The sequence below is a fragment of the Macaca fascicularis genome, chromosome 1, assembly GCF_037993035.2.
Source record: "Macaca fascicularis isolate 582-1 chromosome 1, T2T-MFA8v1.1".
NCBI lineage: Eukaryota > Metazoa > Chordata > Mammalia > Primates > Cercopithecidae > Macaca > Macaca fascicularis.
This window is the reverse complement of record NC_088375.1, coordinates 215,949,065-215,974,032: the sequence shown is the minus strand read 5'-3', so window position 1 is coordinate 215,974,032 and position 24,968 is coordinate 215,949,065. Positions and strand designations below refer to the sequence as shown.

The following is a 24,968-nucleotide window of genomic DNA, read 5'->3' as shown; positions in this document are numbered from 1 at the left end:
ACTGTCCAAGGCATATAGTACAAGTTATCAGATACTGAAATTGAGTCTTTCCAGTCCAGAGTCCAAGTTCTTAATCCCCAGGCCCCACTGCTCTGCTCCACTATCTTCTTTCATGTGAGTCTTTCTTGAGTTCAAGTGTCTCCCTTCCCTTCCCTCACAAGGACTCAGGGATGGTTTCCTCAAAACACTGTACTGGAACCAAAAAAGCACTTCACTTACCTACACCCTGTGTCTCTTTCCATCTTTCCTGTTATAAGCTATCTAACCTGCTGGGTGGTCAGAAGCACTATTCTGTGCACCCTGTAACGCTCCTGGCATGGCTGCTGCCACCATCCCGAGTGTCAGTAGGAATTACTAGGCCCATAACCATGGTGTAGGTGCTAACCGAGTTAGGAGGCACATGAGCTGGCGGACCTCCTCCCGCATGGCCGCAGCCCCTCGGCGAAGATTATAATCAAAGAGCTCCCGGATAAGGCCCTGGGAGACAAGGATGTGCCTCAAGGCTGGGTTGGTGGCCAGGGCCCGAAGTAGTGTGATACAATGTTCTGTGACAGCCGAGGCGCAGCCGTAGCACTTGGTGGAGGATGTGTGGCCACAGCCCAGGACGGATAAGGCACGGTACTGGCTGGCAGTGAATGTGGGCTGCACAGAGGTCCGGGATGATTTAGTGGCTGCTTCCCTCTGCTGTAGGTCGTATTCCAACAACTCTTTACGTGAAGCAAAGACTTTCTAAGAACAAAAAGGCAACAGTAATGGGAATTAGCAGTTAAAATAAGAAGAGGATGTTAATTGGAAAGTTAGTTTTGCTTTAGAAAAAACTTTACATGCATTATATAATTTAATCATCTCAATAACCCAACCAGTTAGATGCTTTATCTCTATTTTACAGAGAAGGAAACTGAAGCATGGAGGAACTCGCTTGACCAAGATAAGTGGCAGGGTCCGAACTCAGACTCAGATGGTAGGCTCATGCTCTCAACTCCCATGTAACAAAGACAAAGGTCAGAAGCTAATACACGTGTAGCAAAGATGGCACTCCAGCAATCTGGGGTTGAGGGGGAAGGTAAACTGGATGCTCTCCTTATCTGAGGTACCTCTGTCTATGGCTAGCCTCCCATCTCATGGAGATTAGGTCTGTGACACTGCAACTGACACATGGCCCACCCTGGTTGATTGCAGTTGGTGTGCCCCTACAGCCTGCAAACATGGCATATCAGAAAAAGAGGGAACAGAATCTTGGCGCCAAATTTTTTAAGACCAGTAACCCCTCTACTAAGAGACAGGTTGTTAATGGCTAAAAAAAAAAACAAACAAAAAAAACCAAAAGTATCTATGCTACCTTCCCATCACCAGTATGCTCAGTTATCTAGCACGAATTCAGCACTCTGACCAGCGCCATAAATCACGGTGGGGGAGATGCTGTTTGGTGCAGCTGCCTGCCTGCCTTTTCAGCTGGATTGGGCAGGGACAACACCAAGACTGCTTTGAAAACAACGCCAAACAACACTTGGACAAAATACACCCAAAAGCTGCTCCCCGCTCTCTACCTGGATGATTTTGGAGAGTTCATCAAAAGAGTTCTTGCAGTCTCCACAATACTCCTGAGCCAACTGCAGGATGTACCGATTCACACTGGCGGAAGTGGAGCTGATGCCCCCTGCTGTTCCTGAGTCATCCTGCAACCCCAAGAGGTAAGCTGTGAGGCTTCTCACCTAAGGTGATCTCACCTAGGAGGCAGTCTTCTGATCATGACCCAAGGCCTTCTCCAAATGCCCTTTGCAGCATGGGATTACCTGTGGCTTTTCTGGAGCTGCCTCATTCACTTTGCAGAGCAGGTTTTCCAGCTGTGGCCGATGTCCCATCAGCTGATGATACACTCGATCAGCTTTGTCCAAAAGCGTATTGATGTTGGACACAGCCTAGACAAGAAAAGACAGGGACCTGAGTGAAGGCTTTTTAGCTGATGACTTTCCCTGAGTAATCCTCATTGCTAACCATTTACCAGAACATTTCCTATGGGTCAGGCACTGTGTTTCACATACATTATCTCTGTTCTTCACAATAATCCTTCCAGTGAAGTGGGTATATTATTTCTAATAAAAATACAATGCACATCTGTGATACATAATAATACAATGCTGAGAGAAGTAACTTATACTAGGTTATACAAGTATTAAAAGTATGGCTGGAATTAGAATTTCTGTCCTTCTGACTCCAAAGCGAAATGTTCTTCTGTTATCCCTATAGGTGCCCCCTTTCCACTGCTCTTTAATATCTAGAACTTCACCCCCACTCATATCATGTAGGCTGGGAACTAGCACTGGACAAGTTAATACCGAGGGAGGACCAACAGCCTCAATATGAAGCAGTCTGTGGAACAAATGCAGGGCAAAGCACCCAAATCCAAAGTTATTTGTACCTGGAGATACTCTAGTTTCATTACCAATCAACACTTTTCTAAAATCCTATGCAAACCATGTCTTCCAATATAATACACCTGACACCATTCTTTGCTCCCACCCAAAAGCTGGGTCCTGAAACTGGTGTTGAGTTGAAGAAGGCTTGAGCTAGAAAGTAAAGTGCACTGCACTGTACCAGCTCTGCCCAAAGTACAGATCAAGGCCACAGCCCTGAGTCTAGGCCAAATCTGGCCTCACCTTCTTCCGGTCTTCTTCATTCTCAATGGGATCCACGGCACAGCAAGGTTTGGCATAGAGCATGAAGTCGAAGCGGGCATATTTACAGAAGCCACAGGCATTGCAGAGGAAGGGATCCTTTTCATCATAGTTGATGGATCTGAGTAACCAAAGCGTTTGGGTCAGTGAGGTGACAAGGTTGGGTGGGGTAGAGGTCACTCTGAGGAGATGTATTGTGCCACGTTTACATACTCTGGTAACCACTGCAGGGGCTACTGAAGGGACAATAACAAATGAATGACTTAAGCAGCCAGGTAACAAGAAAGCAAGACCCAGAGCTAAACTTCTGGACCTCGCTCCACCTTAACCCTCCACCCCTGCCTCAGGACAGGCACACTCGTGCACACACGCACATATACACACTCTCTCTTCTTCCTCTTCCCTTTCTACCCTTGAACCCACTCTATAAACCCATAATTCTCTAAATGTTCTGAGGGAATCAGACACTGCAATCGCTCACACTGACACTGTTATAGAAAAACAACAAGGAATGTGCACGGCACACGGCCCTGGCCTAGGGGACGACCACTGACTTACCTGCATTTGTGACACTGGTACACATTCTCTCCACAGTTGCCACAGACTCCTGGGTTGGCAGGGACTGAGGCACTACAGCGTGGGCACTGCAGGGTCTCTGTGGAGGCCTGGTAGTTTTCATAGAAGTCTGCAAACTCAATCATCAGATTGGAGGCCACAATGGGCAACGGCAGGTCAATCTTCACCTCTGTCTGCCCAGGGGTCAGCTGAACCTTCTTGGCTTTGTGCCAGCGAGCTGGCCTAGGAAAGACAGACAGCCTTGAGATTTTCTCATCTCACCTTCAGTGATAACAGTCTGATGAGACAAAGAGGAAGACTGGCCCATGTATTTGTCTAAGGCAATTAAGTGGTTACTCTAAGGAAAAGAAATCTCGCATACAATAGGAAGCCAGTTTAAAAAAAGTTTTCCATTACCTCTTCTCTATAAAAAAAGAAAAGAACATATGAGTGCTTTAAGCTGTTATATATGATACCTTTTGAAATTCCAGGAAAACAACAGAAGCATATAACAAGGGAAACTATGACTCCAAAAGCATGCCACACTGAAGCCTGTAAGAGGTGCAATGATGATGCATGCCGCCAAGTTCCCATCCTGACAGCAACCATGGAAAGATAAAGCTAGGCTGTTTTAGAGAGGCAGAGGACGAAAATCAGGGTCTGAACCAAGTGCTAAGTCAAGCCATAAAAAGGAAGGTATGTAATAATTTTGGGGTGATTATATTCACATAATGAGAGCTAATATTTACTGAGTACTTACTATGTGCTAGGCTCTGTTCTCAGCACCTGACACATACTAACTCATTTAATCCTTAAAATAAAACCCTGGAAGTGGGGCCCGACCTCCATTTTATACTTATAGAAACTGAGGTTAAGCAGCTTCTCCAAGGTCACAGAGCTACGTAGCAGAGCTGGGATCTGAACTCAAATAGTCTACCAGCAGCTCTGCTGACTCCACACAATGAAAAATCAAACCCACCTCCTCTGGAGAGGAATGGGTCATCCTAATGCGCAGCATCTACTTTCAGGTCACCAAGGTGAAACTAGGCTTTTCAAGGCGAGAAGAGAAACCTCCCTAGGCAGCCTTCATGGCCACATGCTGCTGTGGTACACAAGCCTTATTCTGCCTCTTGGAGTAACAGCAATACTTCCATCCTGTGTGCAGAACAGCTCTGTAAGTCTTACCATTCAAATAGCATCGACCTATGTTCTCCATCCAGTAGCAATGCCTGAGAGTTCAACAAAACGCGACCTGTCTCTGTGAAAGTCAACACTATAACCCATGTGAGTGCCTCTCTTGGCCTATATACGACATTCAGTCACTGTGCTACATGGGCTAGGAAGATCCAGTATCAGCAGATATAGAGGAAAGGCACTATGCAGAAATTGAAGAGTGTGTGTACTAAAGAAGCTTCTTGAGAAATAACTTCCTGCCCTATGAGCAAGAGCATAGCTGTCTTCATCCAAGAAATGACAATTACTTCCCAATACAGAAGGTTTTATCTAAGACTAGAACTTTACATAAGAATAGTTAAAATGGGCATGAGAAGCCTGGAGGTCCCCTCACTCAGCTTCCCCTCCCTAGGAAGGCTGTTGAGGAGCTTCCACAGACCCCTATGGCTCCACTGGACTAATTTAGAAATAATCTTTGTCAACATCCTTAGAACTGTTGTTTCACTTTTGCCCTTCAGTCATGAATGGAGTGGCCAAGAGGATGCACTAGGCCTCTAGGGATGTGCTGCCTTACTCCATTCCAGGAACCAAAGGCAGCAACTGAGCTTGAGCCTTACAGACCTGCTGCCCCTCCCGAGGCCTAAAAAGCCCGTACTTGTTTTTCAACTCCACGATGGCCTGCACGGTTCGGTTATTATAATACAGGTTGATGGTCCGCACCATCTTGGTCCGTTTCAGATCCCCGATTTTCACTGTCACTTTGCTGATGGTGTGACTGCCAATGAGCTTCACAACCTGCTGGGTGGTGGTGTACCGCGTGTCCACTTTAATGGAAGACAGCTTGATATACTAAATACAAGAGTTCACAAAACATGGTATTAGTTCAAGACTCATACTGCCTTTTAAAAAATTCATCAATGTAACCCACTCTTCATCCACAAGATGAGGTTTCTATTTAATTTTTTAAAAAATATTTTGTAGAGATGCGGTCTCACCATCTTGCCCAGGCTGATCTCAAACTCCTGGGCTCAGGGGATCCTCCCATCTTAGCCTCCCAAAGTGCTGGGATTATAGGCTTGAGCCACTGCACCCAGCCAAGTTTCCATTTAAGGTAATAAATGTGGCAGATAAAAACTCCTACTATTGGTGACCAACCATTAGGAGAGGAACATCTATGTGATAATGATCCATCTCTGGAAACAAGAATCCCACTGGACCTATAGGCCTCAGGACTGTCCATGTACAGACGTTACTTACACAGAACGGTACTTCCGGGTTATTACACACCAGGCAGGGATCACTCTCCAGGTAATAGCCATCAAACTCCACTAAGCCAGACAAAGTGCTAAGGAAGAAACCAGTCTTAGCATGAATAAATTTTCATCTTAGGAAGCACTGAGCTTCACAAAAAAATCATGAGAAAGCCATGGCTCAATGCCCCCCAAAGTGAGCCCCACTCTAATGAGAACTCAAGGACACAGGAGAAATCCCAATAGGATTACGAAGTCACAGGAAAGAAATTTCAACTAACTGACCTTAATGTTTTCTAATCTTTGATCTATCCTTCAGAGGAATTCTAAAAAGTAGTAAAATTTGACTCAAGAGTCACAATTAAATTTACTAAAAATCATGGAACTGTACATTTAAAATAGGTGAACACATAAATGATCTCAATAAAGTTTTGTTTTTTTTTAAAGAACAGTCACTACTAAACCACAGAAATAATGCATTGTCAATTTAACCAATATCCTCTTATAAAAGTTTTTTTAAAAAAGGAAGACATTTTCTTTAGATTTGTTTTATCCTATTTAACTTAAACCCTTGAAACTAAAGACCTTTTTTTTTTTGAAACAGGGTCTCACTCTGTCACCTAGGCTGGAGTGCAGTGGCTTGGCTCACAGTTCATTGCACCCTTGAACTTCTGGGCCCAAGCCATCCTCCTGCCTTAGCCTCCCTAGCAGCTGGGACCACAGGTACATGCCACCACGCCTGGCTAATTTTTAAAAAATTTTTTGTAGAGATGAAGTCTCACTATGTTGCTCAGGCTATACAAACCTTTCTACGTTACTATTCAGCAAACCCTGAACACAGAAATGACATTTTGAGTACCTTCTATGTGCAAGACCCTGGGCTACATGGAGGGGACTGGAATCTCAACTAGGCAGATTGACTCTTCTCTCAGGGGCTTGCCAATTCCTATGTAAGAGCCTATCAACATTCAAATAACTCCTCAGAAAGCTGACTGAGCTTCCCACAGGTAGAAAGCAAAATAAAGCTCACTTATAAATGTTCGAGTTGGGGTGGTTGGTAAGAATATGGTTTTGAGTCCGCAGAATCTCCACAGCCTTCTGCGAATACTCCTTCAACTGAAAGAGAATTCAGTAAAGAAACAAGTTAAAGCCCAGGGGGAAGTCTTATTGGAAAAGACTTTTGTCTTCTGCATTCTAGCTGAATACTGCCCTAGACGTACCAGACTTCTCAGTCAGAATCATACAAAGCTGGGCCTAATTTCAATCATTTAAATGGATTCTATCTCCTTTAGAAGTTTCCACGAGCTTTAGTGATAGGTGGTACGCTTTTCCAACCTGAGGAAGATCATTTTTATTCTTATGGAGAAGCCATAAAGGTTAGCTAATTGCAGAAACATTTTCTGGTATGTAATCAGAGCTACCAGCAAAACCAGGAGCACTTGCTTTTCCAAGGAACTGTAATGAGTTCTATCTTCTTTCCCCACTTGACCTTGACCTACTTCCTATGTTAAGTCAGATTTGCTAGTGTATACTGTCTACATCACAGACATATTACAAGTGCTTAACAAGAAATGCAAAATTGGATATATTTAAAAGAGATTTTGTATATGGACTCCCTGAATCTGGGTTGTTCATAATATTCTTAACTCAAGAGAAAAAAGGCTAAATATGGCAAGTTGGCCTCTCTGACCATAAAGCAATTGTTACCTTCTTCTCCGTTTGTGGCGTTTTCAGGGAGAAATATCCTAGTAGGTCCACAAACTGGGCAGCCTTACGACCATAGGCTGGGAGTTCTGGCCAGATGGACCACATCAGATCTAGCAGGAGCTCCTGCTGAGATTTGCTGGAATTTCTGTAGATATATGACAGCTCATGTTACCAAGCAGCAGAAAACCCTGAGGCATCTGTGTTTATCACTGAGGCCCTGGTATTGTTTTTATAAATGTATCTATTTCCCCACAATTATGGGTTAAGTTTGAACAGTTTTGTTTCTCTTTTGACAATCAATCCTACCAGATGCAGCATAGTCATTTGCTGCCTCTACCTATCACCCAACATACCCCAGAGCAGAAACTGAGCTTTTTTAGCCTACAGAGTCAAGCTCAGTCATGTTACAAACCCAGAAATATAGCCTTCTGAGTAGAAAACAGATCCTCTCCTGCCTATGACATCAGTTTAATGGCTAAAAAGCAGACAAAGATGAAGAAATCTCTAAAGCACAAGAGGATTCAGGCTGGCTAACTACTGACTCTGTGACTGTACGTAACTGAAAACCAAAACAGAACTGCGTTACGCACCCTGGCCTCAGACCCTTGCAGATCTGCCAAACCCAGCCCTGGCCCTACCTGTAGATGTGCAGCGTCAGACAGTGGGCCTGCCAGCGCACCGAGGAAGAATTGGACTCCAACAGGAAACAACGCAGGAACTGGATCAGGGTTTCCTTATCGGCAAATTTGTTCAGCTGGTTCACCAGAGCTGTGCACAGCTGGTCCTCCTGGCTGCCAGAGCTCTCACCTGTAAGATTAGGACAGGACTGAGGGCTGAAGAGTAGGAAGAAGTCCTCTAGGGTCCTAAGGCCTGGGCTACCAAATGGGGAAGTAAGGAACTCTGTCCATTTCTAAAAGTTTCTACTGAATGCTGATATTCTGCAAAACAATTTTGAGTTGTTCACTGGGGGACAAATAGGTCAGCCCCAAATGAGACATACATGCAGCACTGGGGATGCAGTGGTGAGCACAACTGCCTTCCAGACAAGACATACAATCATGACACTGAAAAACCACAGGATAAAGTGCTATGTAAGCTGGCACTGAACAAATACAGTGACACTGGAGGAGGAACTTCCTTTCGAGAGCTTCCAATAGGCCTGCACAGAGATGTGCGATCATTAACTGGGGGAATGTGAACCACTACCACTGGTCTCAACCCTGATCACCAATCTCAGGTCTCCAAGGACCATGGAAAGCAGTGCAGCTGACAGTGAGGATCAGCTAAGAGAGCTAACATTTACTGAGCATTTACCAATGTACTCAGTCACATTTCACTTAACTCTGATGGGAGCTCCACAGAGAAGCTGTTATTATTTCACAGAATAAGAAATTTGGCCTACTAAAAATGTTCAGTACACTTTGACTTTTCTTATTATTGTCACTTGGTATGAGAAGTCATGCTGTTTAAGGTGTCACGTCAGTATAATTGAACATGAGACCGAAAGTAGACACTAGAGAACATTTGGGCCTTAGGTCCCCTGTAAATCAGGATTAAAAGACCTTTTGCAACAGAACAAACCAGGTGCTCCAAGAGAGATTTACACACACCACTGTGGTCACAATGACAAGAGGGTGACCCTTACCATCTTTCTCCTTTTCTTTTTCTTCTTTCTTGCTCTTCTTAGTGGAAGACTTGGACTGTGTTGTGGCTTGTCCGGAACTGGCAGCCACAGGGGCTGAGGAGGAAGAAGCACTGGAGGATCCCGCAGAGGCTGCCAGTGCAGCGAGCACTTTGCTGCCACACAGAGCACAGGAGAGCAGTTGCAGCAGCACTGGAGACACGCCCTCGTCCACAAGGAAACTGACTTGGAGGAGGAAGTACAGGACGGCTGCAAGCAGAGGAGACAGTGGCTCAGCTCTGAGATGACCCCGACCAGACTCACGAGAACCAAAGCAACGTCCCCCTACAGCTGAGACTGCCTGTTCTCACCAGCTTTCTTTGCCATGTCCTCTCTGCTGGACATTGTGAAGAAGTTATACTTTCTGTGGAAATCTCTGAAAAGTATTATAACTACACACTGACCAGAGGCCCCTGCTCCTTTGAATAAGGGGTTCTCTAGACTCCACCTACTCCTCTTTGGCTTTACTGTCACTACCTGGAGGTCAGAGACTCCTGCTTTGTGCTTCCACAGCACCCCAAACTTTGACTACCAGCCCTTACCACTTTTTTAGATTTTTACTTGTCTTCTTTGCTAGGCAGAGTTCTGTCTAGTCTGTGTATCTTGTTCATAGCTATATCTCCAGCATCCAGTTCAGGGCTTGGCATATAGTAGGCCTTAATAGTTCCTGAATGAATGAATAACAGCAATCAAAAGGAGCAGCATTGCTTACAGTCGTCTTTGATGCAGAATTTCTGCCAGTTGATGGTTCGCTGGGCGGCAATCTCTGCACAGGCTTTCAGGTGCTCCATCTGAAATAGGAACCAACCGTGGGAAAGGAGTAACTCCACCATGCTGCCCAGACAAGCACCACACCTGCTGCCTGGAGCCATCTCCCTGGCTCTGGACTACAAGCTGAACATGATCTTCTGAGCAAGGCAGGTGCTTGCTGGGAAGTCTGGTGAACCTGGCACCATGGCCCACACACTGCTACAACCACTCCGGCTCTTACTGAACCTGCCTTTGTTCTACCCCCATCCCCGCGCAAGGTGCTGTTTTCAGGAACCTTCAGACTACTCAAAAAGGCAACAGCAAAAGATAGACTATGACCTAAGAAACTACAATTCAGTTTACTTTTCTTGATATAAACACAATAGCAAGGACACGAGCTAGCTAGATTAAAGACGTTCTTTCTAGGTTGTTCACGTACCAAATACTCAGTTTACTTCTCTAAGTCCAAATAGTTTCTCTTTAGGGAGTAATACATTTTTCTACTTGAACCTTCATCATTTCTTTAGTATTCAAGGGTAAAAACCAGAGGTGCATAAAGAGGTCAATTCTGGCTAGGATGTAAGCAAATGGCACTGGTAAGAAGCCCAGGCCACTCACCTCACAGTGGAGGAACTGCTGCCAGGTGGGACGAGAGTGCTGAGGGGGACATCCCAGACCCTGAAGCCAACTACACGTGGTACAGCACCCAGACAGGGGTTACGGATTTACCCTCATCTCAGCCCTAACCATGCCATTGTCAACACAGTTAAAAGCCCTGCATTATTACCTCCAGCCCTATTACCTACTTGGCTAAGCCTTATCACATGCGCCCTCCCTGCCCTACCAGGTCCCAGCCCTCGTACCAGGCTGATGAGTGTGTCATATTGCAAGGCGGAGCCTGAGCTGGCTGTAACCACACTTGCCCGGAGGAATATCCCCTGCTCTTCTAGCAGCTTCTTGATCCCACGCACATGAGAGTCCAGGGTGTGCAAATCCCGGAGCTGGCGGTACTTCTCTTTGGATCCACAAATGAAGAGCAGAAGTTTGCGGACTTGACGGCGCACAAATGGAGTCTGCTGGATCATTAGGTACTTGAGGAGAAAAACACCATAAAGAGTAAATGACTCTGGGACTGTATGTATATCAACTGTGGCTCTCACAACCCGGGTTTTAATAAACTGTTCTTAAAAGCTGGGGAGAGGCCGGGCACGGGGGCTCACACCTGTAACTCCAGCACTTTGGGAGGCCAAGGTGGGCTGATCACTTGAGGTCAGGAATTTGAGACCAGCCTGGCCAACATGGTGAAACTCCGTCTCTACTAACAATACAAAAATTAGCTGGCCATGGTAGCACTGCCTGTAATCCCAGCTACTAGGGAGGCTGAGGCAGGAGAATTTGTTGAACCCAAGGGGCAGAGGTTGCAGTGAGCTGAGATCGTGCCACTGTACTCCAACCTGGGCCAACAGAGCAAGACTCAGTCTGGAAAAAAAAAGCGGGGGGCTGGGGAGAAACACAAACCAAGCTATTTCCTCTTGACCAAACCAGCCTCTCTTGAACTTAAGTATCCTTTAATGAGACCAGGAGAAAGAAAGGGAGAGAAAGAAATCAGAGGAAAATATCAATATTCATGTATATCTTCCTTGTGCCCTTAGGAATCTACAGGGAAGCTGGCCTCCACTTTAGCCCACCCAAACGGAAACTATCAAGAAAAAAAAAAAATTCCAAATCTCTTTTTCAAGTAAAAGAGCTAAAGAAAAGTTTGGGTTGGTACAACTATGTAACTCGAAATCCTCATCTGAGGTTTGCTAACAGATTATTCTTCCCAGAGTTAATCTATCTCAGGGTCGCTGTGCTGGTTACTAAGGTTATTAAGCTATTGTCTCTCAGTTCCCAACCCACCCACCAACACTGCCCAGTGATGCCCAGGCCAGAATTATGCCAAGTGCACTACTTCTTTGCCAGCTGGCTCCCTCTTAGGTTCTGCCAACAGAGAGGGACGCTGGCAGCAGGAGGAAGAAGGGGCTTGTTTCTTCCCATCTCCCTGCAGTCCTAGCAACAGCCCTGAACCCTGGCCGCCACAATGAGTTCTAATCATCAGCTTCTCTCACTGGTCCCAGAATCACCCGCATCACATCCCCGCAGGGCACCCGCTTCCTGATAACTGCTTCTGGCAGTTACTATCCCTGTGTTACCTCAATGTTTCCTTTTTGCCTTTTTTGTTGTCCAAGAGCATTCACCCAATTTCCCATATTGAAATCTCTCTGTTAAAATAACTAGTATACTTTGTTTTCCTGACAGAACCTAAATTATTAAACTTGCCCATTATGAGCACAAGTGGGGGAGTTGAACACACAGAATCAGAAGGTAAAGTATGGCTTGCTTGATACACATCTCCTACAGTTCTACCCACAGTATGTTCCAGAAGGGCAAGACCAAGACCTGCAAGGGAGAAAGGAACTCTGCAAGGGGAAATACCGAGTGAGGACGAGGAAGAAAGGGGCCCACAGAGGCGAATGCAGATGTGTCCTCAGCCCAACAAGCAAGCAGCTTGGGACTTTCACTTACCTCAGAGAGAAAGTAAAACCACGAATGGTCAAAGACAGGAGGTGGGATGCGGGAATTGGTGTCAGCAATCTTTTTGATTTGGTACGGAAGCCTCAGCACCATTTCTGTTAGAAGCTGAGTATAGGCCTCAAACACATCAGCAGCATGGCCCTGGGAGAAGAAAACTTGCATGAGAACCTGTGACTGTCGATTTTCCATGACCACACTTAGGAAAACCGCTGGCTCACTAGGCATATTACATGTTGGAGGTGGTAAAGGGCGCCTTTCAGAGCTGGAATCAAGACTGACTGACAGTTTATTCTACAAACTCAGAAGGCCCAGGCTTCTGGGGGCAATTTAATTACATGCAAAGGTTACAGTGGAGACAGACCTCACTTCTAAAAGTCCTAATATTTCACTCTATGGCTTTTGACACTGGGTTGACTGTACTCTGCTTACATAAAAATGAGTGCTAGAAAGACCAAAAAAATTGAAAAACAAAACAAAACAAAAAGGTAGTAAGGATCTCTGACTTCTATGAGATATATTCTATTCCCTAGAACCAGAATTTCCCATGATAACAAGAAATTGTTAAATAAACCAAGGCTGTCAAGATCACTAAACTCGGCCAAGATTCCTGGCTTCATGTAACACAAAAAGGCAGAGGTAAACGAGAGATGTGAGGAAAGTGGAAACAACAGCTATCCTGCAAGTCGTGTGGTCCCATAAAAAGAATCTGTAAGAGTTCGAGGGCACAATGTGCCTCACATATTCAACTCCCAGCTATTCATCGGTTCTGTATCAAGCACTGGAGTTGTAAACAGTAATAAAATACGGTTTCTGCTGAGAGTGTAGAGGGGAAGACAGCTGAGTGAGTGCACAGGGTGCTCCGGGAACCCAGGACAAGGCTCTCTTGAGCAGACTTGATGGCAGGGAGTGTGTTAGGGAAGTTTTCCCTAGGATCCAAAGCTTGTGCTGAGTCTTGAAGATGGGTTAGGAATTCACGAGGCAGGGGAAGAAAGGGGAGCAGAGGGAGAGGAAAGAATTCCAGAAGGGACAGCACGAACAAAGGCAACACGTCACATCTTGGGAAATGCACAGGCTGGCAGGGCTGCGTGTAAGGTGTAACAGGTGACAAAGCTAGAGAGTCAAGCAGGTGGCTGGGTCCTCCAGAACTTTTTGGCCTATAAGTTATGGAAAACCACCAAAGAGTCATGAAAAAACAGCAAGACACAGTCAGATCCACACTCTATGCCTATTGTATTCCTCCCCTACTCAAAGCTATTCTAGGGGGGCAGTGAGGAAGAGAGTGGTGATAGCAGTTAATACGGACTGGGCATTGATACATGCTAGGCACTGTGCTAAGTCCTTTACAAACGGCACCTCATTCAACACTCACAACAGCCCTATAAAGTAGATACCATCTGCATGCTCATTTTCCAGCAGTAGAAGCTGAAGGTTAGGGAGGTTAGACAGACAGAACTTCTCCATGCTTCAAGACTGGTAAGTAAAAACACAAGACGGGACTTATCCCAGATTCATCTGATCAGGAGGCCCATCTTCTTAATAATACGTTAAAGGGCCTCTCTGTGGTGACAGCACAGGGAATATCTGACATACACGTCATGACCCACAACTGATGACGTTAGCTTGTACCTTCTCATCTTTTTCTAAACTTAATGTGAAATGAGATAACTGAGATTTCATTCAAATCCTCCAATTTACAAAGAGGCAGGAACCAGAATCCCATAGAAGGTTGGGAGAAGTGGAGTGCTCTGAACAAAGGACGAGTGTTTCTTTGATGAGGGAAATATCTCACCTTCACATACTGGCGGAGAAAGAATGGGCTCATGTCAGGTGGGGAGGAGGTAGTATGTGGCTTCAGCAACTGGCTGGTAGCCACAGGCTCCTCATCATTCTGTTGGCTCTTCCAATATTCCAGCAGTGATTTGAGCACATGCAGGCAGTAGTCCACAGCCCCAGAGCTCAGCAGAGCTGCTGCTGTGGCACTGGAGATGAGGGAAGACGACTGGGAGACAGAGAAAATACAGAGATGGTAAGAATGGCTTGTAAAAACAATGTGAAATCCGGGTGGGTGTTGGGGATGGGAAACACACTCACAATAGTCCTGGTTTCTATGGCAGTGAGTGAATCAGGCTCTTGCACTGAAACTTCCCCAAGGAAGTTTGTGAGGTTTTTTGGAACTTTTCTGAACAACCACATGGTAAGACAAAGAAACACACCTGTTCTCAACTCTAACCTTGCTACACACACAAGTGCCAGAGGCCAGGGAGGCAAGATTAGATAACCTTTTGCCCTGGAGGGGATGGGTTTCCTCTTTTACCGTGAGCAACTAGAAAATAAGCCCAATTCAAGAAGGAGAGAGAAAACTTTCCATTTTAGGCACTTCTGAACAACCCCACCCCACCCCCTATACAGTCTTCCATAGAACCAGCTTCCAAAGGAGATGGGGGTGAGTGATCACATGCATAAAAAAGTAGGAGAAAAGCTACTGTAAATAAGACCATTAGAAGAGCCTTGCAAATCCCAGCAAACCCCACAGCTCCTAAGCTCATTAAGATTGGATGCAGTTCAGCCTCAATTTCTACCTTCTCTGCTTTGTGCTAATCTCCTTTCACCACACACACATCGCTTTCTCTCTGCTTTATTACCATACCTTATAGCAACATACACTAGGGGAATCCTCTTAGCCACTCTGTGCCTTGCAGAAGAGAGCCCTGCTTTTCAATAATGGAACTTCCAAACCCTTTAACCCCTCCATTGGAGGGACTGTTAGCAAAGACTAGGGTTGGAAGGGATTCCGAAAAAGGTGGAGGTTCTGCTCTTGAAAAGGTGACAGCTTAGAATCTTACTCCCCTCAGGGAACAATGGCTTTATTCTTACAGAGGACTAGCACCCCTGCGCTGGCCCTAGCACTACCCAGACAATCCTCTTACCTTTCCCCAAACCCATAAACCCAAAGCAAAAATACCTCACATATGGAAGACTTGGATCCAGATTTGGTGCGGGACATGAAGACACTCAGGAGTCTCATTACTACCAGATGGACTTCATTCAGGGCGCTGCGCTCATTCTTCTTGGAGACATCCTGCAGGCCAAAGCATAAGCCCAGAAACCTCTACTTACTTGATGCTTGAGGCATCCTCTGAACAAGATCCCTTCAAATCAAGCCCATCAGCCCTAAAGTGTTCCTTAGATTGAATCAGACACAAAACAACCCCCAGTATATCCATGGACTATACATGGGGTACCCAGAGCCCGATACACTTAGGAGGTCATATTAAGATATGAACAACTAATTTGATGTTTTCACCTCACTGAGCACTAAAGGTCCATGAGGGTAAGAACTTCATCTTTGCCCTCAACTATGCTCAGAGTCCAAAACTATACTCGGGCCAAAGCAGACCCTGAATACACTTCTGTTGACTCAACAGAACTGGAGCCCTCAGTGGATGGTTACCCCTTAAAATAAGGTGAAGTTGCTCTATGAAACAAATGGGAACCTGAGGAAGTATCTCAGCCAATCCTGTTTCTCACACAGATTGCCTCTCAGATTTTACCTTTTTATCCATACCCAACTCAGCAATAAGCTGGGAGAGCAGGTTATCTAGGGCCCCCTTATCTTTCTCATCTTCTCCATCCAGATCTGTAGTGAGCATTAGGATGACCTAGAAGTCAAAGAGAGAAAACACAAAACCCAATTTCCTAAAGAAGAACGACTCGAAATACGGGGTGTTTCAGAAGAAACCCTCATCTTCCTGACATCCCTACCAATCATAACTGTAATCCATTACAGCGTTCTAAATTCCCAGTATCCAAAGCTTCAGTGTTCAGAGTCAGAAAAGTCAAATTCTGATATATGCCACACTTGACGTTACAAAAAATGTTTTGTAAAAAGTTTGTAAAATTAATGGACTAACCTATATTATATCCAAGCAAAGCAGCTTGAGAAAAGGTGGTACACTGAACTAAGAATTAAAGAACAGTTTTGAATCTGAGGAAGACAGCTAGTGAGTGGAAGAACAGCTATTAGCCCACTAATATCAACGAAGAAACTAGAGACTCAGAATCTCAGGAGCGGGCTTTGCACCGGCTCTGTCAATAACTATCTGGAAGAACTTGCGCACTGAAAAAATTCTCTGACCCTTAGCCTTCTCATTTATAAAATGAAGAGCTATAATTTGTAGCTCAAAAATTAAATTGCATTATTCTGTGGCCTAACACCAAACGAAGGCTTCCAGGTCCTCTGCAACAGAGATGCGGGCATGCTTAAGGGTAGTCCAATCATGACCTGACAGAGACCCAGGTGAGCTAAGAGATACCTGCATGTACGGGATGGCCCGGACACCCCCAACGTTGCGTAACTGAGGCAGGGTCTGCAGTAATCTCTCCAACAGCATTAGACGGACCATGTGCAGCCTAAAAGGGTGAGGAAAAGATAGAAAACATGAGCTGTACTCCAACAGAAACCAGCTGAATATAGTTCCCTTCCCACTCCAACCCTGCTACCAAGGTCAACAAGAAGCCTAATGCTTAGGAACAATCTCCAGCATTAAAAAAAAAAAGTTAAGAACTGCCTACTTGGTATGCCAGTCAGCAACACAGAAGGAGAGATCTCACTCTGTTAAAAGAAAGCAAAACTATTCCAAAATACAACTGATGGCACTGAAAGAAATCCTACCACAGGAAAGTTCAAAGTATTTCCCAAGCCTCCAGGCCCTGGTAGTTCTCAGTTTCAAAGTCAAAGCTCCAACTGCAAGATTTATGGCTTTTTTCTAGTATGCGGCCCTATTGTGCCCAGACATTATTTTCTAGAATTCTTCTATATACAAATTCTGTATCACCCAGCTGCAGTGACCCAGCCCTTTCTTTCTCACGTTTCCCAAATTCTTATAAAGTCCAGTCACTGCTCTACTGTCTCACACCTTGTCCACCATCTTCCTAATACAATATTCTGTTTCAACGTCACACTCTCCTACTGGACCCATGAGTTTTCCCATATAATCAATTGGCCATTACCTAGCCTTCATCTGCAGATATACAGCTGACCTTCTGTACTAAGTATGTGCCCCTGGATCTCTAGCTAATATGCTGATTCAAGAGGATGATGAAAATTAATTAAGGTCCTGCTGACAATTTGGTTGCCAGTCTCCCCTAATACACAATCTCATACAGATTAAGAATATAGTTGCTGAATAAATCAATGGATTCACTTTCATAATTAGTAAATGGTCCTTGTCTCATTTTTATCTTAGAGATTATTTGTAAGAAACCACACGCCTATTTTTTTTTTTAATGTGTGATTTTCATGTGTTACATATCCTAGCAGGTATCCAGAATATTTTCTTTTTCTTTTCTTAAAAAGAAAATTTTTTTAAATACAAAAAAGGACCAAAAAAATTGTTTTAAAGAAAACAGCTGGGCATGATGGTGTGCCTCTAATCCCAGCAATTCAGGAGACTAAGAAGGGAGGATTGGTTGAGCCCAGGAATTCAAAGATGCAGTGAGCTATGACCACACCACTGCACTCCAGCCTGGGCAACAGAGCTAAAGTGAGCTACTGTACCCAGCCCAGAATCTTTTCAAAATAATACAAGTCTGGATGAAAGTACAGGGTCTAGAGTTGGGTGTGGTAGCTCATGTCTATAATCCCAACACTTGGAGGCTGAGGCAGGAGTTCAAGACCAGCCAGGGAAACATAGCAAGACCTCATCTCTATAAAAAAGTAAAAAATTAGCCAGACGTGGTGCCATGTGCCTATAGTCCTGCCTCAGGAAGATCACTTGATCCCAGGAGTTCAAGGTTACAGTGAGCCATGATCATGCCACTGCACTCCAGTCTGAACAACAGAGCAAGACCCTGTCTCTAAAAAAAGAATGAATGAAAGAAAATATGGGGTCTTACGTGAATTATAAATTATTATGATTCTAAAAAGAACTCAAAGGAATGAGCTAACTGTTCTTCAGAACACCATGCACGTGTCTGTTAATAATTAGCCAAGCTAGGTGGGGACTACAAATGATTTAAGAATTGTTCAAAGATGGACCAGGTACAAGTGAGGAAAGGTGAGATGATAGCAGCAGTTCAACAGTTTCAACATAAAACATAAGACAGATTTGTTTTGAGATGGATTAATATCTTCAGATTTGGAGACCATACACGCAAATATACACACATGAAGAAAAAGTCAACAAAATGAGCAGAGTCTAGACTTGGACCAAGATCACAGCAGAATATTTTCAAACATCATTCATTCATTCATTTTGTTTTCTGAGCCTAGGACACCCTGTTGCCCAGGCTGGAGTGCAGTGGCACAATCACAGCTCAGTGCAGTCTTGACTTCCTGGACTCAAGAGATCCTTCCACCTCAGGATCCTGAGTAGCTGGTACCACTGGCGCATGCCATCATGCCCGGCTAATTTTCTTATTTTTTGTAGAGACAGGGTCTCCCTGTGTTGCCCAGGCTGATCTCAAACTCCTGGGCTCAAGCGATCGTCCCACTTCAGCCTCCCAAAGTGCTGGGATTACAAGTATAAGCCACCAGACCCAACCTATTTTCAAACTCTTACACAGTACTCCTAAAACTTTAAAAAAAAAAAAAAAAAAAAAGTAAACACAGCACCAAAAACTGCAGTTTCCTTTTCTTTAGTGACTTAAAGTAAAATTCTGTTTTATTTAAAATAATTCATGTTTCAACTAAGCAAAGAGAGAAAATAAAACCAAAAAAATTTTAAATAATTCATTAACCAATTATTTAATTAACTTATTCATGAAAAAAGGTTAACTTAAAACCACTATAGAGAATTCCATTGTCAATATGGCTAGGTTACCTAAATTCACCCTCTTCCTAAAAACAAATGAAAATCCTAAGAAGATATAACACCATTTTAGAAGCAGTGATGAGTCTCAAGAGATTTAAAAAAAAAAATCTACAATCCACCTGGTTCATGCCTGTAATCCCAGCACTTTGTGAGGCCGAGGTGGGCAGATCATCTGAGGTCAAAAGTTCAAGACCAACCTGACCAACATGGAGAAACCCCATCTCTACTAAAAATACAAAATTAGCCGGGCGTGGTCACACATGCCTGTAATCCTAGCTACTTGGGAGGCTGAGGCAGGAGAATCACTTGAACCTGGGAGGCAAAGGTTGCAGTGAGCCAAGATCATGCCAATGCACTCCAGCCTGGGCAACAAGAGTGAAACTACGTCTGAAAAAACAAACAAACAAAAAAATCTACAATCACCCGGCATGTTCCCAACCATGGTAAAATTAAACTATAAACCAATAACAAAAAGATAAATAGAAAATTCCCAAATGTTTAGAAATTTAGTAACATACTTTTAAATATCCCATGGGCCAAAGACTAAATTACAACAGAATATAGAAAACAATTTGAATTGAACAGCATTGAAAATACATTATCAAAACACAACATTATCAAAATATGTGAGCTGCAGCCAAAGCAAGATTAAGATGGAATTTTAGAAAAAATACGTTGTTTCAAATATGGTTGGTTTTTTTGTTTGTTTGTTTGAGATGGCGTCTCACTCTGTCACCCAGGCTGGAGTACAGTGGCATGATCTCGGCTCATAGCAACCTCCGCCTCCCACGTTCAAGCAATTCTCCTATCTCAGCCTCCCAAGTAGCCGAGATTACAGGTGCACTCCACCATGCAAGGCTAATTTTTATATCTTTAGTAGAGACAGGGTTTTGCTTTGTTGGCCAGGCTGGTTTTGAACTCCTGGCCTCAAGTGATCAGCCCACCTCAGCCTCCCAAAATGATGGGATTACAGGCGTGAGCCACCGCACCTAGCCGAATATGTATTTTTAAAGTAGGTTTAAAATACATATGATTAAATAATTTAGGTTTGTATCTCATGAGCCAGAGATAGAACAGGAACAACAGAACAACAACAAAAAAATAGTAAAAAATGGTAAATAGCAAAAGAAAGGAAATAATAAAAAGCAGGAATAAAATAGAAAGCAGACATACAACAGAAAAAAACCAGAACCAAAAGCCAGTTCTTTCAAATAAAGTTGATAACTCCTAGCAAGACTGACAAAGAATAAGTCACCATTGTCAGAAATGAAAAAAGGCAAATCACTACAGATTGTCAAGACATTAAAAAGATGAGGAAAAAAAAATATGAACAGGTTTATGCCAGTAAAACTGACAACTTTAATAAAATCAACAAATTCCTTTTAAAATACAATATACCAAAATTGAAACCAAAATAAATAAAAATAATTCTCTAGCATTTAAAGAATAAACCTAATTTTAAATCTTCCCTTACATAAAGTCCAGACTCAGATGACTTCACTGGTAAATTTCTCTAAGAATTTATGAAAGAAAGAACACTAATCTTATACAAACTCTTCTAGAGCAAGAGAAAAGGGGATCATGCCCTGACTTATTTTATGACGCCAGAATAAGGTGAATATCAATCCCTGACAAAGACATCTCAAAGAAAAATGATAAGCCTAAACTAAAAATTAGCAAATCAGGTCACGTGATATAAAGGATAACACACCATGACTAAATAGGTTTAATAATAGAAAAATCAATTAATGTAATCTATAAACTTAAATAAAATAAAGAAGAAAAACCATATAAATGATTCAATACATGAAACACAAGAAACTGGAAATCTTGAAAAACCCATTTAATATAAAAATCTTCCAGCAAACTAGGAACAAAATTTCCTTAATCTGATAAATATCCATAAAAAACCCTTGCGCTAACATCACACTTAATGAGAAAGTATTGAACCTTTTCACCCTGAGTTTGGGAATGAGATAATGTTCATCATCACCACTTCTTTCAACATTGTACAAGAGGTCCTAGCTAATGAAATAAGACAAGAAAAGAAAATTAAAAGGTACGAAGATTGGAATGAAAAACGTTAAACTGTTATTTGCTGGTGATAAGATTGTGGACGCAGAAAATCCACTAAAATCTATCATTAGAATAAATAAGTGAGCTGGGTGCAGTGGCTCACACCTGTAATCCCAACACTGGGGGGCTGAGGAAGGAAGATCACTTGAGTCCAGGAGTTCAAGACCAGCTTGGGCAATAGTGAGATGCTGTTTCAACAAAAAAATAAATAAATAAATAAATAAATAAAATAAATACTAGGCCGGGTACGGTGGCTCACACCTGTTATCCCAGTACTTTGGGAGGCCAAGGTGGGTGGATCACCTGAGGTCAGGAGTTCGAGACCAGCCTGGCCAACATGATGAAACTCTGTCTCTACTAAAAATACAAAAATTAGCTGGGTGCCAGGTGTGGTGGCACATGCCTGTAATCCCAGCTACTCAGGAGGCTGAGGCATGAGAATCGCTTGAACCTGGAAAGTGGAGGTTGCAGTGAGCCGAGATTGTACCACCGCACTCCAGCCTGGGCAAGACACTCCAACCTCTGTCTCAAAAAAAAAAAAAAATTAAAAACAGCTGGGCATGGTTGCATGCACCTAGCTACCCAGGCAGGAGGATTCCTTGAGCCTAGGCATTTGAGGTTGCAAGGTGCTTTGATTGTGCCACTGCATACCAGCCTGGGAAACAGAGTGAGACTCCGTCTCAAAAATAAATAAATAAATACAAACAGCTGGGCATGCTGGCATGTGCCTAGTTACTCAGACAGCTGAGGCAGGAGGATTCCTTGAGCCTAGGCATTCAAGGTTGCAGTGAGCTATCTATGATTGTGCACACCAGCCTGGGCAAGTAGGACTGTCTTAAAAGAAAAGAAAACAAGAAACAACAAGAATAAGTGAACTAAGAAAGATGATCAGATACAAAGTCAAAATAAAAGTAATAATGAGCTCACTAGCAATTAACAAGTTATTAAGCCAAAGATGTAAGCAGAACTCAGAGACAGATTTTAGGGAATTTTGAAATTTGACAAGTTAAGGCCAAGATGTTCTGAAGGCAACTTGACCCTCTGGTTGCCAGGACCTCACAGGGCATTTGGAATAGAAATAAAAGCAGAGGATCTTCCTTAAGTGGGGAAGGTTTTCATTTTTTTTTCTTTAGACCTCCTCTGTGGACAGTAGGGAAGGTCTTCAAAGAGAACCTCATAGAAGAACCACAGAAGGCTACACCCTCACTTTAAAAGTAAACAGTAATAAATGACTTCCCTTCACACTCTTCCCTGCACCTGCACCTCCCGCCCCACTCTAGCCTAGGAGCCTAAAAGAAAAACTACCTAACTGAAACCTTAACACTGAGAAGAGGGGAGGAGAAAATGAATAGCTGCTGAGAATATAATCCAGTTTATACATTTGTTTTCCTTTTAATGCTTTTGTGTCCTATTCAATAAATCTTCACCAAAGCCAAGTTATGAAGACATTTTGTCTTTTAAAAGTAAGAAGGTGTTACCCTTTGCATTTACATCTATAATTCAGTTGATTTTTGCATGTAAGATCAGGTCAAGATTCATTTTATTCTATGTGCATTTCCAGCTGACCCATTATTATTTATCGAAAAAAACCCTCCTTTCCCCCATTGTACATAAGTGTCACCTTTGTTACAAATCAGATGACCAGGTATGTGTGAAGCTGTTTCTGAACTCCAGCCCATTCCACCAATCTATTTGTCTATCTTCACACCATTATCACATTGTCTTAATTACCGTAGCTTTATAATAAGTTATAGTTCTATAAAGTCCTCTAACTTTATGAATTTTCTTCAATATTGCCTTGGCTAATCCACATAAATGTTTGTATCAACTTGTCAATTTTAACACGTAACTCCAGCCAAAATTTATGACTAGAATTATACGGCTCTATATCAATTTGAAGACAATTATCTTCACGATGAGTCTTTCAATCCATAAACATATTTCAATCCATAAATGTAGCTCTTCATTTATTTAGGTCTTTAACTTCTCTGAGATTGTGCAGTGTTCAGAGTAGAAGTCTTACATATCTTTCTAATTTATTGCTATGTATTTGATGTTTTTTAATGCTACTCAAATAGATCAAGAAATTTATAATAAGCACAAGGAACACAAAAGAAAAAGAGATTTTAAGAGACATGAAGAAGAGAATATGATGGTCTAACATCTATTTAACTGAAATCCCAGAAAGAAAAATAACAGAAAATAAGACAAAAAGAATATCTGGGCCGGGCGCGGTGGCTCAAGCCTGTAATCCCAGCACTTTGGGAGGCCGAGGCGGGCGGATCACAAGGTCAGGAGATCGAGACCACAGTGAAACCCCGTCTCTACTAAAAATACAAAAAATTAGCCGGGCGCGGTGGCGGGCGCCTGTAGTCCCAGCTACTCAGGAGGCTGAGGCAGGAGAATGGCGTGAACCCAGGAGGCGGAGCTTGCAGTGAGCCGAGATCGCGCCACTGCACTCCAGCCTGGGCAACAGCGTGAGACTCCGTCTCAAAAAAAAAAAAAAAAAAAAAAAAAAAAAAGAATATCTGATAAGATTAATAGATGAGATTTTTCCAAAATAAAAGACACTAGCCCACACATCCAAGAGTCCCAAATACTACTAAGCAAAACAAATGTAAAGAAATAAATCACATATCCTGGTAAAATTGCAAAAATAATGACAAATGAAGATCTTAAAAGTAGCAGTAAAGACATTACTTTCAAAGAAGCAACAGCTAAAATAGGAGGTGATTTCTCATTGGAAATAACAAAAGCCAGGAAATAATAGAATACCATTTTCAACTAGGGAGGTCGGGGGTGCTGCCAACCCAAAATTTTATACCCATCAAAAATACATCCTCAAATGTAAGTTCAATAAAGATATTTCCAGACCAACAAAATCTGAGATATTGTAAACCAGCAAACCTCCCTAAAGGGAAATCTAAATGATACAGTTCAGGAAAAAAATGATCCTGGATGGGAGGTCTCAGAGGCATAAAGAAATATTAGGCACATAAAATGGTAAACATATGAGTAAAACTTCAACAAACACTGACCATATAAACTATAAAATCCTAAAGGCTTTAAGAAGACATTAAAAAAGTTAAAACACACAAAAATGATCATTTATATTGATAAGAAGGAGTAAAGTCTTCTAAGATCCTCATATTATTCAGAAGGTGTAGCTATTAGTTAAACTTCATTTTGAATAAGGTAAGTATGCAAGTTAAAATGCATAATATAACCACTGAAAGATTAAAAACAGAGTAAACAACTTCCAAACCTGCAGAGTTGGAGGAAAAAAGGAAAAAAACAGGAACAAAAAATTAGCAAGTCAACTCAAAAGGCGGCCAACAAGGAAAGAAAAGGATACACATAGAACAAATAAGAAGCACAAAGTAATAGCAGACATCCATTCCAAATCTGTCAGCGATCAACATTAATTGTAAATGAACTCAACTATATCAACTAGAACACAAAAGTAGACTGGATTTTAAATTTTTTAAGTAAATTTTAAAAAAATCATAGAGACCAAGTTAACTGAACATAAGGGAATTAACCTAGAAATCACATTAAGAAAAATATTAGGAGATTTTTTAAAAACTCTATCAAGGCCGGGCGCAGTGGCTCAAGCCTGTAATCCCAGCACTTTGGGAGGCCGAGACGGGCGGATCACGAGGTCAGGAGATCGAGACCATCCTGGCTAACACGGTGAAACCCCGTCTCTATTAAG

General features: G+C 42.8%; 1 protein-coding gene across 24 annotated transcripts in view; it reads right to left on the bottom strand.

Moving 5' to 3' along the window:
• Window positions 1–24,968, bottom strand: part of UBR4 (ubiquitin protein ligase E3 component n-recognin 4) — a 139,632-nt gene that overhangs the window by 40,024 nt on the left and 74,640 nt on the right. For all 24 annotated transcript variants that reach the window (XR_012425209.1, XM_015441762.4, XM_015441781.4 and 21 more), the window contains 18 exons: window positions 16,679–16,775; window positions 15,917–16,024; window positions 15,328–15,444; window positions 14,155–14,364; window positions 12,357–12,506; window positions 10,655–10,882; window positions 9,754–9,832; window positions 9,006–9,251; window positions 7,999–8,167; window positions 7,361–7,505; window positions 6,684–6,769; window positions 5,661–5,748; window positions 5,059–5,252; window positions 3,234–3,473; window positions 2,658–2,796; window positions 1,794–1,919; window positions 1,548–1,676; window positions 386–729 (listed from right to left, as the gene is read on the bottom strand). Coding sequence is in view for 23 of the 24 variants with exons in the window: in XM_015441762.4 (XP_015297248.2) it covers window positions 386–729; window positions 1,548–1,676; window positions 1,794–1,919; window positions 2,658–2,796; window positions 3,234–3,473; window positions 5,059–5,252; window positions 5,661–5,748; window positions 6,684–6,769; window positions 7,361–7,505; window positions 7,999–8,167; window positions 9,006–9,251; window positions 9,754–9,832; window positions 10,655–10,882; window positions 12,357–12,506; window positions 14,155–14,364; window positions 15,328–15,444; window positions 15,917–16,024; window positions 16,679–16,775 (2,895 nt within the window). In the remaining variant the exon portion in view is untranslated. The remainder of the gene's footprint in view (window positions 1–385; window positions 730–1,547; window positions 1,677–1,793; window positions 1,920–2,657; window positions 2,797–3,233; window positions 3,474–5,058; window positions 5,253–5,660; window positions 5,749–6,683; window positions 6,770–7,360; window positions 7,506–7,998; window positions 8,168–9,005; window positions 9,252–9,753; window positions 9,833–10,654; window positions 10,883–12,356; window positions 12,507–14,154; window positions 14,365–15,327; window positions 15,445–15,916; window positions 16,025–16,678; window positions 16,776–24,968) is intronic.